Source organism: Arachis hypogaea, chromosome 1 (assembly GCF_003086295.3).
Source record: "Arachis hypogaea cultivar Tifrunner chromosome 1, arahy.Tifrunner.gnm2.J5K5, whole genome shotgun sequence".
Lineage (NCBI taxonomy): Eukaryota > Viridiplantae > Streptophyta > Magnoliopsida > Fabales > Fabaceae > Arachis > Arachis hypogaea.
The window spans coordinates 70,854,358-70,869,891 of NC_092036.1; the positions used below are offsets into that span (position 1 = coordinate 70,854,358).

Here is a 15,534-nt window from a genome sequence, read left to right on the forward strand (position 1 = left end):
CCTTTACATTGATTGTCACCTTGAAGTAGTAAGGGTTAACTCTTTCTTTCTCTTTTGTGCTTCTTTTCTATTTATTGACCACGACTCTAAGTGTTTTGTCTCAAGACAACCCTTTAGTTAGGCTTTCAATCAACACTCCCAAGTCAATTGACTTTAGGTTGCTAGGTGTTGAAACACCCCTGAGAATTTACTTGCCCAGGCCTCTTCTTGACACATCTTCACCACAAGCATCTACTAGGGGTTCTAACTCTTTTTGAGTTTTTTAATGTTTCTCTTCCCTCTTTAGTAGTTGATGCTCAGAGCCTTGGGTCTTTGTTTCTTACTAGTTCTTAGTTCTATAGATATTCAAGGAACACCTCTCAACTTCTACTTGTCATGCCTTCTAGGACTAGTTACTTTTCATGACTCGTTTTTTTTCCTTTTCACTTTATTCAAGGTTCTTCACTTAGTCTTTTGTTCCTTAGTTCATTTGAATAAGCTTTCTTAGTCTTAGTCTCATTTACTCTTGTTCACACTCACAACAACTCTTATGGAAACAAACTCTTCTTTATGGATGAAAATAAAGACTACAGTTATCATTGCATTTTCTTTCTTGCATATCAAAGGACTCACAAAAGACTTCAAGCAGAATAAAACATATAATATCCTAACATTATCAATTATTCTCAAACATAAAGTAAACAGATAAAAACTTAAGAAGAATTTAGAAATTTAGGAAATGTCAACCATGGAACTCAACAACCTTATGTAGCTTCTTCAGTTCATTGGCCCCTTGCCTTTCTCCTTCTTCTTGGAGAGGGAGGAGTCATCTCTACCCTTTTTGGAGGATCCTTGAAGAGAGAACTTTTGTGTGGTATAGAATTTAGAATAAATTCCCGTTGCAAGTATAGTTTCTAAACCAACAAAAGTCCTTTCTTACAAACGTTTTGGTTGTCACAAGTAACAAACCCCTAAATAAATTGATAACTGAAGTATTCAAACCTCGAGTTGTCTTCTCAAGGAATTGCAGGGAGGTATGTTCTTATTATTGGTTATGAGTTTTGTAAATTAGGGGTTTTGAAAGTAAGGAAACAAGTGTGTTGAATGATAAGAAAAATAAAATAGTAATGATAAAATAAACTCTTGGCAAGGTATTAGAATTGGAATTCCTATCCTAGTTATCCTTATCAGGTGTGATGAGAATTGGGTTTTAATCCCACTTTTTTATCCTTTGTTAAACAAAGGAAGGTCAAGTAGACTAATTAGCTTGATCCTCAAGTCCTCGTCAATCCCTGTGGGAGCACTAGCTTTAGAGCGATCTAGATCAATTAGAATCTTCCAATTTTAACCACTACTGAATTTGACAACTCAAGAGTCACCAATTAATCAACCAAAGCCAATAGTAAATAATTTAGATTAAAAATAGAGAAAAGCAATCATGAGTCTAAAATACCTCAAATTGTATTTAAATAATAAAATCATAACATGAATGGTCATTAAACAAATAAAGGAGAAAATAGAAGAACATTGAACCTGAGATGAAGAAGAAATATTCCTAATTTCTAAAAATCCTAATCCTAAGAGAGAGTTCTCTCCTCTCTAAAAACAACATCTAAACTATGAAAAGTGTAAAAATAACTGGCTCTCTCTCAATGGATGCATTCCTCCACTTCATAACCTTTAATCTCTGCCTCTTGGACCTGGATCTGGGCGAAAAATGGCTTCAGAAACTGCTGGGAGCATTTTCTGTAATTTCTGGTGCGTGGCATCTGTCACGCATCCGCGTGGGTCACGTGGTTGCGTCATTCAGAGTTTTCCTTGTCACGCGTTCGTTTTGATCATGCGTTCGCGTCATCTGTGTTCTGCTTAAGGCACGCGGCTGCATGGGTCACGCGGTCGCGTCGCTCCCTTTTCGCGCTGGGCATGCGGCCGCGTCATCCATGCGTTCGCGTCACTGCCAGTGTCTTCAAAAACTCCATTTGGTGCTTTCCTTCCATTTTTGTATGTTTCCTTTCCATCCTTTAAGTCATTCCTGCCTTAGAAGCACTTCAACTACTCAACACACAAATCACGGCATCAAATGGTAATAAAGGGTAATTAAAATAATTACTTTTAAAGCATAGAAAAGATATATTTCACATATATCACATAATAAGGAAGGGAAGGCAAAACTTATGCAATTTCCATATGAATAAGTAGGTGAAGAGTTGATAAATCATTCAATTTAGGCACAAGATTTATCATAAAATAGTGGTTTATCAACCTCCCCACACTTAAACAATAGCATGTCCTCATGCTAAACCCAAGATAAAGAGTAAGGTAAAGTGGTGGAATCTCATGCAATGCAATCTACTCTAAATGCATCTACCTAAACGAGTCATGCAAATCTAGTTATTATTCACTTGTATGTAAAACTTACATGTAGTTAAATTAATTTACATTCTCAAGGAATTATATATGCATAGCCTCCCTTAGACAATGTTAAAGCACTTTTACAATTGAGATGGGTAAAAATACTTTTCAAACTTGCAAGATATTTAACAATAGGGGTAGAGATATATGGTGATGAGCTATTAAACCCTCACTGGATTTTATATTTACTCTCTAGTCACTCAGTGTTTATTGGGTTAATCACTCTAATTTTCTTTTTATCCTTACTTTCTATAACTTTGTTCTTCATCTAACCAATCAACAAATATAGAATATAGACATATAAAAATCATGAGGTTTTTTAAGGTTGTAATGGGGCCAAGGTAGAGGTAAGGGTATATGTATAAGGTTAAGTGAGCCAATAAGTGAATCCTTGATTAATCTAAGATCTTACCTAACATACATACTTTTATATAGATCAAAGTGTCTTAACCTATTTGCCCAAATTTCCCCACTTTGTATTGCAAACTCATGCATTAAATTTAACTTTCCCCTCATGTGCATTGATTTTTTTTTTTGATATGCACATGGTGACTTTTAATTGTTTTGATTTTACATGAGCATGCTTCCCAAATTTCCAAATAATTTATTCAGTTTAAATTCCTACTTTTTTTTATTATCATCCATGTTCCCATAAAATTCCCCACACTTAAATTATACACAATTTCAATCTTAAACTAACCAAGGATTCAACTTGGGATTTTTATTTTGTTTTTTCGCTTAAGGCTAGTAATGTGGTTATAAAACAGAAGGGGACTAAAAGCTCAAGGGGGCTAACAAGGATGGCATAAAAGGTAGGCTTTATTTGGGATAAGTGAGTTAATAATCAAATATGGCCTGAATCACTTTCTTAGTATATATCTATATTCTATAATCGGTCATATAAATTAAAACAAAGCAAAGAACATTAGAATAAAAAGAAGGGCGAAGCACACAGGAATGAAATTTATGGTCTGAATGTAACCATACAATTAGCTCAAAACTCACAGGCCGTGTGTTCTCAAGCTCATAAATCATATATCAGTTATGTGTGTCATGCAAGTAGAAATTCAAGAGTTTCCATTCAACTCAATGTAAAATTTATTGGATGGCATTAAAGATTTTGTGTTTCTCCTTGAAAAAATATTGTTAACTAACTAACATGTAATGCTATATATACAAGGTGTGTGGATTGTTTTACTATAGTATGGTTTCTAGCTTACTCTTTTTATTTTTTCAATCAAATCAACTATCATGTGCTAAAAAGGGTAAACTATACTAATTAATCCACTTAATATATAACTAGTAAACTAAGGTGCAAATCAAGCTAAAATATCCAAGATATATACATATAGCTCAAAGTGCATAATGTAAAAGTACAACAAAGACAAAAGAGAGAAAAATGCAAAAATACAGAAGAGAGTTTGTAGTGGTTCACCAAAATAAATAGACGCCAGAGATGGCGACCTCCCCACACTTAAATAATTGCATCGTCCTCGATTCTCACTCAAGTCGGGTGTGAAGGCGTGTCATCTCCGGAAGGATGGGCTGCTGGTGTCTCGGTGGCAGTTTGAGGATCTGCAGACTGGAAGAAGGTAGGAGGATCTCTCTGCGGCAGAGGAGGCTCTGACCGGATAGGAATCTCGAAATCTGTGGCCTGTATCTAGTGTGGGGCCTCAGGATGTGGCGCAGCCTGTTTCGGGCCTGCCTGCTCAGTCTGGGTGGGTATCTCATCCTCATGAGCGGATGCCTCTGCCTCAGATGTGTCAGAAGGGGTGGCAGGCTTGGAGGGGATGTCGCCGCTGGACCGGATCATCAACTTGAGGTGCTCATAGCATCGCTTGTTGCGACGCTCCATACGGTCTAAGCGGATGAACAGTCGATGCACCAAATGGTAAAAAGGCTCATGAGCAGTTGGATGTGCAATGGGCGGGGTAGGTGCAGCAGTGGAAGAAGAGGGGGCAGCTGAAGGTGTGGTTGCCTCATCCGAAGCAGTAAGGAATGTAGGTCTGTAGCCCAAAGCCAAAAAGTTCCTGCTGTGAGGAATGATCTTCCTGCACTCTGCAGCAGGTGGCCTCTCATCAGCGTCCTCCCAAGGCACGTCAGCCCGACGGCCTAGCTGGGTAACCAGATAAGGGAAGGGGAGGGTGCCTCTGATATGGACCCTGGCCATATAGTGCTGATGAATTGTGGCAGGTACAGGTCCTTGCCCTCCATCACACACCAGAGGAGGGTGATCATGGCAGCAGACAGCTCTGTCTCATGAGTGCTCGGCATAATAAAGTTACTCAAGATCTGGTGCCAGAGCCGAACCTCATCATTCAAGATATCCGTTTGATTCCTTTAGGCATGGTGGTGTTCGTACCCATGACCCATGGGACAGTACGGTTAAGGGCTATCCTCTCCTTGACAACATCCCAGTCAAATCTCAGAAAGCTTATGTCCACTTTAGCCTTTTGGTAATCGTCAGGCTGATCGGACTTAGGCTGAAGGTGCAGAATATCCTCAATGACCTCTTCAGTGACCAGTATCTGTTTTCCTCTGAGGTGCACTGCATCCAGGGAAGTCTTGAAATAATTGCAGTAAAACTCTCTTACCCAGGAAGCATTTACCTCAGTCAAGTTTCGCTCTAAAAAGAACCAGCCTCGTTGTTTGATCTGATCGGAGGTGTACTGTTGTAGTTCTTCCAGAATTTTCAAAGTCCTCTCCAGGTACAAATTTCTGGAGGTAGCAAACACTGGAAACTTCAGCTCACAGTACCGGTTTGCAAACTTAATTGGATCAGTGGCAGGGAGGAGCTAGTCAGCCTTCTCCTACGCGGTAAAGTGCTTGTCCCGCCAGGATTCATCATGTAGAAGTTCCAGGAGAGACATAGAGGATTCACCTCTTTTCCGTTTGCAAGTTGTTGCCTTTTCTTTTCCCTTTCGCTGAGGGTCAGACATTCTGAAAAAAAGAAACAGAAATCTGAGATATAATAAAAGCGGGAAAACAAAGTAGGCAAATAACAAGATAAGCATGAAGTGGCAAAGGAGCAGTAGAAAAATGAAATGAGTGAAATAAATGTATATTTTGGATTGTTTTGGAGTTAAAAAGCTGAGATGAGAAATCACATTCCAAAATATGTTAGAAGTGGAAAGCCTGTTAAATAGGAAAAACAATAATCATGTCATGAGTGAAATTAATTTAAAGAAGTAGTGAAAAGGTAAAGTGGGAAGTTAGCGAGTTAAAAGTGGGTAAAATTGAAAAAGAGGTTAGAAAGCGAAAATCAGTGAGTTAGTAAAAAGGAAGTCAGAGTAAGTGGCATGATGACTGGTTTCTAAGTAACAAGAATTTCACAAATTTAAACAACAGTTAACTTATATTCAAGCAGGGATAACAGGGTATTGATGATGATTCATATAGATATAAAAGGAGTAAAAAGCAAAATCAAAGCACAAGAATGCGATTTATTAACCAGAAAATCAAAAGGAATAAAAATGCTGGCCCATGCATTTAAGAATGGGTTTGGTTGATTAATTGGAAAATTGAGAAATGCCAAAACCAAGTCTTGAATGTAAAAAGGAAACAATTTGCAGAAAATTGGGCAGCATTCCGACTAAAATCGAATGTTCCTGGAAAATAAATAGCAAGAACATTTCATATGAATTGAAATAAGGCTGCACAAATAACAAGAATAAGAAAGAGCAGTGTAATAGCAGCATGAAACAGTTAAGAGCAGCATATGAATAGGATCAACATCATAGCCAGAATAAATTGCAGAATAGATAAACAGATAACAGGAAAGGTGCAATTATCAGGCCTAAATCTACTAACCACATCCTAGCTACCTAACCACCTAGAATCCACTACGAACATGCTTCTCTAACTATCCTAAAATGAACAAATTCTGAAAAATATGTAGCTAACTAGGAAGGAAAAGAAATCAGTGTACGGTGGAACCTGGTATGCGAAGGACAAGGGGTAGGGCAGAAGTAAGGCAGTGGGGAGGTGGCGGCACCGGGAGGGGGACACGGCGGTGCGGCGATAGGGCAATGGCCGTCGGTGGTTGGCCGCGGTAAGGTGGCAGTGGCAGAGGAAGGTGAGAGTGGTGGGGTTTGATAAGAGGGGGTGAGGTTCGGGGTGGTGGCCGGCGGAGGGAGCAGTGGCGGTGCGAGGTTGGCCGCGGTGAGGCACAGTGGGGCAATGACGGAAGAGAGAGAGAGAGGGAAAAGAAAGAAGAGAGGGGAGGGGTGGTTGGCACAGTGGTGGTGGCGTGGTGATCTGGGCAGCTGGGGGTGGTTGAGGGTGGTTGTTGCAAGGTGGTGGTTTGTGTAGAGAAGAGGGGAAGGGGGGTTGGGGTACGGGTTGCGCGAAGGGTAGGGTTTCGCATGACATGGGGTTAGTGATCGCAAATCCACGCGAACGCGTGGAGGATGCGATCGCGTGAATAGGGTGAAATATGATTGACGCGAATGCGTGGTCAACGCAATCGTGAAGCACGCGATCGCGTCGCTGGAATTTGTGCTAGAAGCACGCTTCCAGCGTCGTATCAGCGCAACTCTCTGTTTGGTTTAGGGGGTCATAAAATCCATGCGACGTGATCGCGTTGCTCACGCTTTCGCATGGAATAGGTGTTGTGCAAGTGACGCGTTCGCGTCAAGGACGCGCACGCGTGGGTCATTTTGTGCTAAATGCACACTAGCCGCATGATTCCAGCCAACTTTCTGGGTGTTGGATCTTTACGCCGATATCCAGATCACGCGTTCGCGTGAGTGACGCGGACGCGTGGAAGGCATTTTCCTCAACTGATGCGATCGCGTGGGGCACGCGGTCGCGTGGAACAATTTATGCCAAAGGCATGCCACCAGCCTTGCTTCTGCATGACTCTCTGTTCACTTTCCTTTTTCTTTTACTACACTTGTGACACGGGTGCGTCATTGACGCTGTCGTGTCACGTGCTCTCTCTCTCTTTTTTATGCAGTATGCAGAATGCAAAATGCAATGAATGTCATGCAAAAATTCAGGTTCAAACAAAATTAAAAAACAGAGTAAAATAGAGAGGGAACGATCATACCATGGTGGGTTGTCTCCCACCTAGCACCTTTAGTTAAAGTCCTTAAGTTGGACATTTGATGAGCTTCCTGTTATGGTGGTTTGTGCTTGAATTCGTCCAAAAATCTCCACCAGTGTTTGGAATGCCAGCATCTTCTGGGGTCCCAAACAAGGTACTTAAAGCTCTTGAGTGGTCTCAAGCAGGTTTCCAGGTTCCCGGGGTGTTGAATGTCAGAATAGATTCCAGGATCCCAAACTCTACTTTTACACCCGTGTCTGTCTTGATCTACATTTTTCCGGTCGGGTGATAAGTAATCTGAATTCTCACTATAGTGACCAAACAGTTTCCGAGGTCCTTTCGATTGAGCTTGACACCAATCTTTGCACCTCAAATTGAAGTGTGAAGTCTCATTGAATCTTGCATACGAGCTCTGAGTGCAAGTCATTTCCCTTTTGCTCTTAAAGCCGCAAAGAGCTCTAAGCTGGCCATCTGTTTCAAGCAAACCATATTCAAGTAGAAAATTGAAGAGAAAGGTCAAGGATTTTACCCACTTGAAGTTTATGTTTGGTGGTAATGGCCTTGGGATTGGTGTTTCCAGTAGTTCTGCAAGCTCTACTCCCTTGTGGTCTTCAATGAATTCCTCTACTTCCTTGTAAATTTTCTCAATTTCAACCATGTCTTGATCAAAGTCTTCGATATCTTCTTCATCACTTGAGTCATAACTGGGAGGTTGAGAAAAGTCTACCTCTGCATCATCTTTATATTCACTTGGGGAAGATTCTTCTATTTCAAAGAATTCACTTGCGGATGCAAGTTCATTACTTAGAGAACTTGACTTGTGATTATCATCATCAAGGAAACATGTGTCTTGGGTTATTCCGTCCAGTTCTTCATAAGATATCTGCATTGGAGGCTGTGCAAAATCTTCTTTAGCGTCAATTGTAACATTCTTGACGGAATTCTCCACAACTCTGGATTCCTACGGAGGTTCGGCATCTCCTAAATCTTCAACCAACTCTTCTTCTTCTTCAATGACAGTGTCCTCTACTTGTTCCAGTACGAAGTTATGCTCTATGTTGTCCACTGGAGTTTCTAGCGTCTTCTTCGTGCTGCGTTCTTCATTAGATTCTCCACATGAAGCTATGGGAGTCTGTTGAGTGACTGAACATCTGAAAGATAATTGATTTATTGCGCTCCAGTTGATGAAGGGTTGCATTAAATTGATTTACTGATTCTTCGAAGCGAACCTGTGATTCTTGGCTTGATGGATATGGACTTGGTGCAACGGGAAGTGGTGGTTCTTGGAAGTACCTGGATTGGCGTTGGGCGGATAAGGATCATATGGTGGCGAATGGTGAAAAGAAGCTTGTGAGTGTGGTGGTTCGAAGTTATGTTGAGAGGATGGTCTCTGAGCGTAGGGTGGGGCTTGTTGGTAGCTACAAGGGGGTCCACCAAATCTCTCAGTTGGGTATGCATTGTAGAATGGTCTTTGTCCATGATATCTAGGAGGGTGTTGTTGCCTAAAGGGTTGATTGCCTAGACCTTGATGCATAGTCCTGTTATAGCTTCCATTCCTTGCAACAAAAGTAGAACCAAACTCAAAGCGAGAGGGGTGAGAATTCATAGTAGCTATCAGAAATAAGAAGGGAAAACAAAAACAAATAAACAAGTAAAAGAAAAATATTTACAATAACCAATAATAAGGCACACGTTTGCAATTCCCCGGCAACAATGCCATTTTGAAGAGAGAACTTTTGTGTGGTCTAGAATTCAGAATAAATTCCCGTTGCAAGTATAGTTTCTAAACCAACAAAAGTCCTTTCTTACAAACGTTTTGGTTGTCACAAGTAACAAACCCCTAAAATAAATTGATAACTGAAGTATTCAAACCTCGAGTCGTCTTCTCAAGAAATTGCAGGGAGGTATGTTCTTATTATTGGTTATGAGTCTTGTAAATTGGGGGTTTTTAAAGTAAGGAAACAAGTGTGTTGATTGATAAGAAAAATAAAATAGTAATAATAAAATAAACTCTTGGCAAGGTATTAGAATTGGAATTCCTATCCTAGTTATCCTTATCAGGTGTGATGAGAATTGGGTTTTAATCCCACTTAGTTATCCTTTATTAAACAAAGGAAGGTCAAGTAGACTAATTAGCTTGATCCTCAAGTCCTAGTCAATCCCTGTGGGAGCACTAGCTTTAGAGCGATATAGATCAATTAGAATCTACCAAATTCAACCACTGCTGAGTTTGACAACTCAAGAGTCACCAATTAATCAACCAAAGCCAGTAGTAAATAATTTAGATTAAAAATAGAGAAAAGCAATCATGAGTCTGAAATACCTCAAATTGTATTTAAATAATAAAATCATAACATGAATGGTCATTAAACAAATAAAGGAGAAAATAGAAGAACATTGAACCTGAGATGAAGAAGAAATATTCCTAATTTCTAAAAATCCTAATCCTAAGAGAGAGGAGAGAACTTCTCTCTCTAAAAACTACATCTAAACTATGAAAAGTGTAAAAATAACTGGCTCTCCCACAATGGATGTATTCCTCCACTTCATAACCTCTAATCTCTGCCTCTTGGACCTGGATCTGGGCAAAAAAGGGCTTCAGAAACTACTGGGAGCGTTTTCTGTAATTTCTGGTGCATGGCATCTGTCACTCGTCCGTGTGGGTCACGCGGTCGCGTCATTCGGAGTTTTCCTTGTCACGCGTTTGCTTTGATCATGCGTTTGCATCATTTATGTTCTGGTTAAGGCGCGCGGCCGTGTGGGTCACGCGGTCGCGTCGCTCCCTTTTCGCGCTGGGCATGTGGCCGCGTCATCCATGCATTCGCGTCGCTGCCAGTTTCTTCAAAAACTCTATTTGGTGCTTTCCTTCCATTTTTGTCTGTTTCCTTTCCATCCTTTAAGTCATTCCTGCCTTAGAAGCTCTGCAACTACTCAACACATAAATCACGGCAACGAATCGTAATAAACAGTTATTAAAATAATTACTTTTAAAGCATAGAAAACATGTATTTTATATATATCACATAATAAGGAAGGGAAAGCAAAACTTATGCAATTTCCATATGAATAAGTAGGTGAAGAGTTGATAAATCATTCAATTTAGGCACAAGATTTATCATAAAATAGTGGTTTATCAATCCTTCTTGTACTTTCTTGTCCTTGGGCTTCCAGAAACCCAGCCTCACCATATAATCTCTTTCATCCTCCTTATGCTTAGCTAGGACGATCTCCTTTTGTCTAGCACTCAATTCTTCTAGCCCTTGCATGAAAGTTAGGTATCTGGGGTTGATGGCGGCCACAACATTACACAAGAGATTCAGCTTCGCCTGTGTGTTGATATTATACTGTCTCCTTGAAATGGTTCGGGCATCATAGATATGCTTGAACTCAGCAAGGTTCCTTTGCTGCCATTTGTTTTGTTCCACCACCTTGTTAAGTGCACTTCGCACCTCACCCCAATCAAACTCCTCTTGCTGCTCCTTCCTTTCTTGCTCAAAACTTCCTTGGAGGTTGTGTATTTTCTCATTCACTTGGTTCCATTGCTCCCTTTGGCTACTTTGAAATTGGTTGACATCTTCCCTCAATTGATGCAAATCTCCCTTCATTTGGTGCATGTCTCCTTGTAGCTGCTCCTAGTTCATTCCTTCAGGAAATTATCGGTATTATTGGTATGGTGGTGGTTGAAGTGCCAAAAATTGTGGTTGCTCCTCTGCCTCCTCTTCCTCTTGTTGTTGTGGTGGTGGCACATGAGCATGAGCTCTATGCTCTCTAGCCATTTGAAGTGGATTGACGGCCAACACCTTGGCCATCTTCTTGGCAGTTATAGGCTTATCTTGCTTCACCAACACCTCATCAATCACCTTCTCAACTCCAGCATCATCACATAGCTCTTGTATGATGCTGGGAGATGCCAATCTTGTGCTCTCGTTAGTGCTTTTCAGTATTTTGTTGATGTTGTTGGCAATCAACTTCCCAACATTCACATCCTCTCCCTTCATTATACTGTATATAAGTACAACCCTCTCCTTGGTCACCTTAGATGTGTTTGATGTAGGGATCAAAGACCTTCTCACAAAGTCTAACCACCCCTAGCTTGGGGGCTCAAGTCCATTCTCCTCAGTTGGTTGGGTTTTCCATCTTTATCATTGATCCACTGCACTTTTAATACACAAATTTCATTCAGGATTTTATCAAATCATGGGTCTGGTTGCTTCATCCTCTCCTTATAACTTTGAGTGGAATTAACCCTTTTCACCATCAACACCCTTTCTATGTTAAAGGGACTATAGTCAATGGTCTTCCCCCTCACATAGCTAATATACCCATAAGTTTGCCCTGGCTATGGCACGGCATTGGCATAAAACTCCCTTACCACTCCTTCCACCACTTTCTTTGGTGGGTTGCAGAAGAGTGCCCAGCCCCTGTTGTTGATCTCAATATTGATCTCAAGGTGCTCATTCCTTCCTAGTTGAAAGCTGACCTCTGGGATATCTCCCTCTCACTCATCCAACCATAGAATTGGTTTTGGTTGAATGCTGAGAGGAATTTGTACTCATTGAAGTTTGAGCTTGAGGAACTTGAGGTTGGTTCTTTGGTCTTTCTTTTCTTTGAGGTTGAGGATCATAGTGGTGCCATTGGGTGGAGAGAGAGAGAGAGAGAGTGTTTGAGGGTTCTGAGATATTAATGGAGTGTTGCAAAGAAACACAAGAAAAACAAGGTTTTGCCCTAACACCAAACTTAGCACTTGATTGTCCCAATCAAGTAGAAAAATAAAGAAAAAGAAGAACGAGAGAAGAAAGAAAGGTCTCTGTGAGTTTGTTATGTGGAGGGAATGGGGAGGGTAGGGGATTTATAGGAGTGAAAGGTGTTGTTTGATGGTGGGAAAAGAAGGGAATTCAATGTTTTCCACTTGGGGAGTGGCGCCTAGCGTGGAAAGAGATGCCAACCCTTATCCCACTGTGCTTTCTAAATATGTTGAGTTCTAAAGTGTAAGTACACTTTGACCTCATTGTTATCTATCAAGTGGGCCCCATTCAATCTCCTAAAAAAAGAAAACGAAAACCCCATTATTAATGATAAAATGATCCTCCATGAGCTATACTTGACCATAGGGTTACACTTTGATGATGGTGAAGGGTCCAGACTATCTGAACTTAAGCTTCCCAAGGAAGAACCTAAGTCTAGAATTGTACAATAACACCTTTTGTCCTTCAGTGAACTCCCTCTTTGCTATCTTTTGATCATGCCATCTTTTTGTGTTCTCTTTGTAGATCTTTGCATTTTCATATGCTTGGTTCTTAAATTCTTCCAGCTCGTTGAGTTGCCTCAGCCTCTTTTCTCCAGCAGCTTGCTCATCAAAATTCAGAAGTTTTAGAGCCTAGAAGGCTCTATGCTCCAGTTTAACTAGCAAGTGGCAAGCCTTGCCAAATACTAGTTGGTATGGTGATATCCCAATGGGGGTCTTGAAGGCTGTCCTGTAGGCCCATAAAGCATCGTCTAGTTTTTTAGACCAGTCCTTCCTTGAGCTTCCAACAGTTTTTTCGAGAATCCTTTTTAGCTCCCTGTTGGAAATCTCTGCTTGCCCGTTGGTATGTGGATGATAAGGGGTTGCCACCTTGTGTTTGACTCCGTATCTGAGAAGGAGTGCTTCCAGTTGTTTATTGCAGAAATGTGCCCTCCATCACTAATGAGTGCTCTGGGAACTCCGAACCTACTGAAAATGTTCTTTCTTAAGAAGCTCATTACAACTTTATTGTCATTTGTGGTGGTGCAATAGCCTCCACCCACTTTGATACATAATCTACAGCCACAAGTATATAACTATTTGAGTAGGAGGATGGGAAAGGCCCCTTGAAGTCAATCCCCCATACATCAAATAGTTCTACCTCCATTATAAATCTCTATGGCATCTCATTATTCATGGGTAAATTGCCAGCCCTCTAGCATTCATCACACCTTGACACCAAGTCCTTTGCATCCTTAAAAATGCTTGGCCAGTAGAATCCACATTGGAGCACCTTGGCTGCTATTCTTTCTCCACTAAAGTGGCCTCCATATGCAGATCCATGACATTGCCAAAGCACCTCTTGTCCTTCTCCATGGGATATACACCTCCTCAAGTTCCCATCAGCACACTTTTTAAACAAGTATGCCTCATCCCAGATATAGTATTTGGCATCTTTGATGAGCTTTCTTTTCATATATTTGTTGATGTTGGTTAGTAGTTCCCCAACGGTCTTGAAATTGGCTATGTCAGCAAACCAAGGGGTCTCTTGTATCATCATCAATTGCTCATCTGGGAAGCTTTCATTCACTGCAAGATGGTGTGCTCCTTCTTCCTCTTGTAGGATCATTGAGAGGTGGTCAGCGACTTTGTTCTCTGCTCCACTCCTATCCTTAATTTCGATGTCAAACTCTTGGAGTAGCAGGATCCATTTTATTAGCCTTCGCTTGGATTCTTGTTTTGTAAGAAAGTATTTGAGTGCTGCATGATCAGTGACTATAATTACTTTAGAACCAATGAGATATGATCTAAATTTATCAAAAGCAAAGACAATGGCAAGTAATTCCTTCTCTGTAGTGGTGTAGTTCCTTTGATTTTCATTAAGGACATTGCTGGCATAATAAATGACATGCACCAATTTATCCTTCCTCTGTCCTAAAACAGCACCCATAGTAAAATCTGATGCATCACACATCAACTCAAAGGGTAGAACCCAACATGGTGGTGCTATGATAGGTGCAGAGGAAAGTTTGTTCTTAAGCTCCTCAAAGGCTAACATGCATTCATTATAAAAAACAAAAGGAACATTAGAGTAGGTTGCTCAATGGCTTAGCAACCTTAGAGAAGTCTCTAATAAACCTCCTATAAAAACCAGCGTGTCCCAAAAAGCTTCTGATTGCCTTGACATTGCAAGGTAGAGGTAACTTTTCAATCACCTCTACCTTTGCCCTGTCTACTTCTTTGCCCTTCTTTGAGATCTTATGACCGAGAACCGTTCCTTATGTAACCATGAAATGGCATTTTTTCCATTTTAAAACAAGGTTGGTCTCTTGGCATCTCTTTAGCACCAGGGCTAAGTGATGCAAGCAATCAGAATATGTGTTACCAAATACAGAGAAGTCATCCATAAACACCTCGATGAACCTCTCAATCATGTCCAAAAATATGGAGAGCATGCACCTTTGGAATGTTGCAGCTGCATTGCACAGTCCAAAGGGCATCCTCTTGTAAGCAAAAACACCATATGGACAAGTACATGAAGGTTTCTCCTGGTCCTTTGGGTCTACAACTATTTGGTTGTAACCCGAATAACTGTCAAGAAAGCAATAGTATTCATGTCCAGCCAGCCTCTCAAGCATTTGGTCCATGAATGGTAGGGGGAAGTGGTCCTTCCTGGTGGCTTCATTGAGCTTACTGTAGTTCATGCACATGCGCCAACCGGTCACTGTTCTTGTTGGTATCAGCTCATTCTTCTCATTTGGTACAACAGTGATTCTTCCTTTCTTTGGAACTACTTGTACCGGGCTCACCCAAGGGCTGTTTGAGATGGGATAGATCACCCCAGCTTGCCACAACTTCAATACTTCCTTCTGGACTACCTCGTTCATGGTTGGATTCAACCTTCTTTGTTGTTGCCTTGAGGGCTTGGCACCCTCCTCAAGTAGGATCTTGTGCATACACATTGAAGGGCTGATCCCTTTTAAGTTGTGAGTGTCCAGCCTATAGCATCCTTGTGTTGTTTCAGCACTCGGATGAGCTCTTCTTCTTGCTCCTTGCTCAAGCTTGAGTTGATGATCACTGGGTAGGTGCTGTTGTCACCTAGATATGAATATTTCAAGCTTGGAGGTAGGGTTTTTAGCTCTAGTTTCGGTGCCTCTTCTTCATTGTTGTCTTTGTGGTTTGTCATGATTGAACTTTCCATGGTTCCTTGTGGTGGTTCTTCACGTGGTGCTTGTTGCTCTAATTCCATACTTCCTTCATATTGCTCTTATTCTAAAACTCCTTGGACTATTTGTTCTATGGTGTTCACCATCATGCATTATCCTATTGCTTCCTTGGGATAACTCATTGCCTTGAAGACATTGAAGACCAT

At 41.0% G+C, this 15,534-nt stretch overlaps 1 protein-coding gene across 1 annotated transcript; it reads right to left on the reverse strand.

Moving 5' to 3' along the window:
• Positions 1-12,815: 12,815 nt before the first annotated feature.
• LOC140183574 (uncharacterized) lies at positions 12,816-15,049 on the reverse strand. Its single transcript, XM_072232030.1, has 3 exons — positions 14,548-15,049; positions 13,394-13,922; positions 12,816-13,071 (listed from the first exon to the last, which is right to left on the reverse strand). Exons 1-3 carry the CDS (start codon positions 15,047-15,049, stop codon positions 12,816-12,818), a joined length of 1,287 nt encoding a protein of 428 aa, XP_072088131.1.
• Positions 15,050-15,534: the final 485 nt, after the last annotated feature.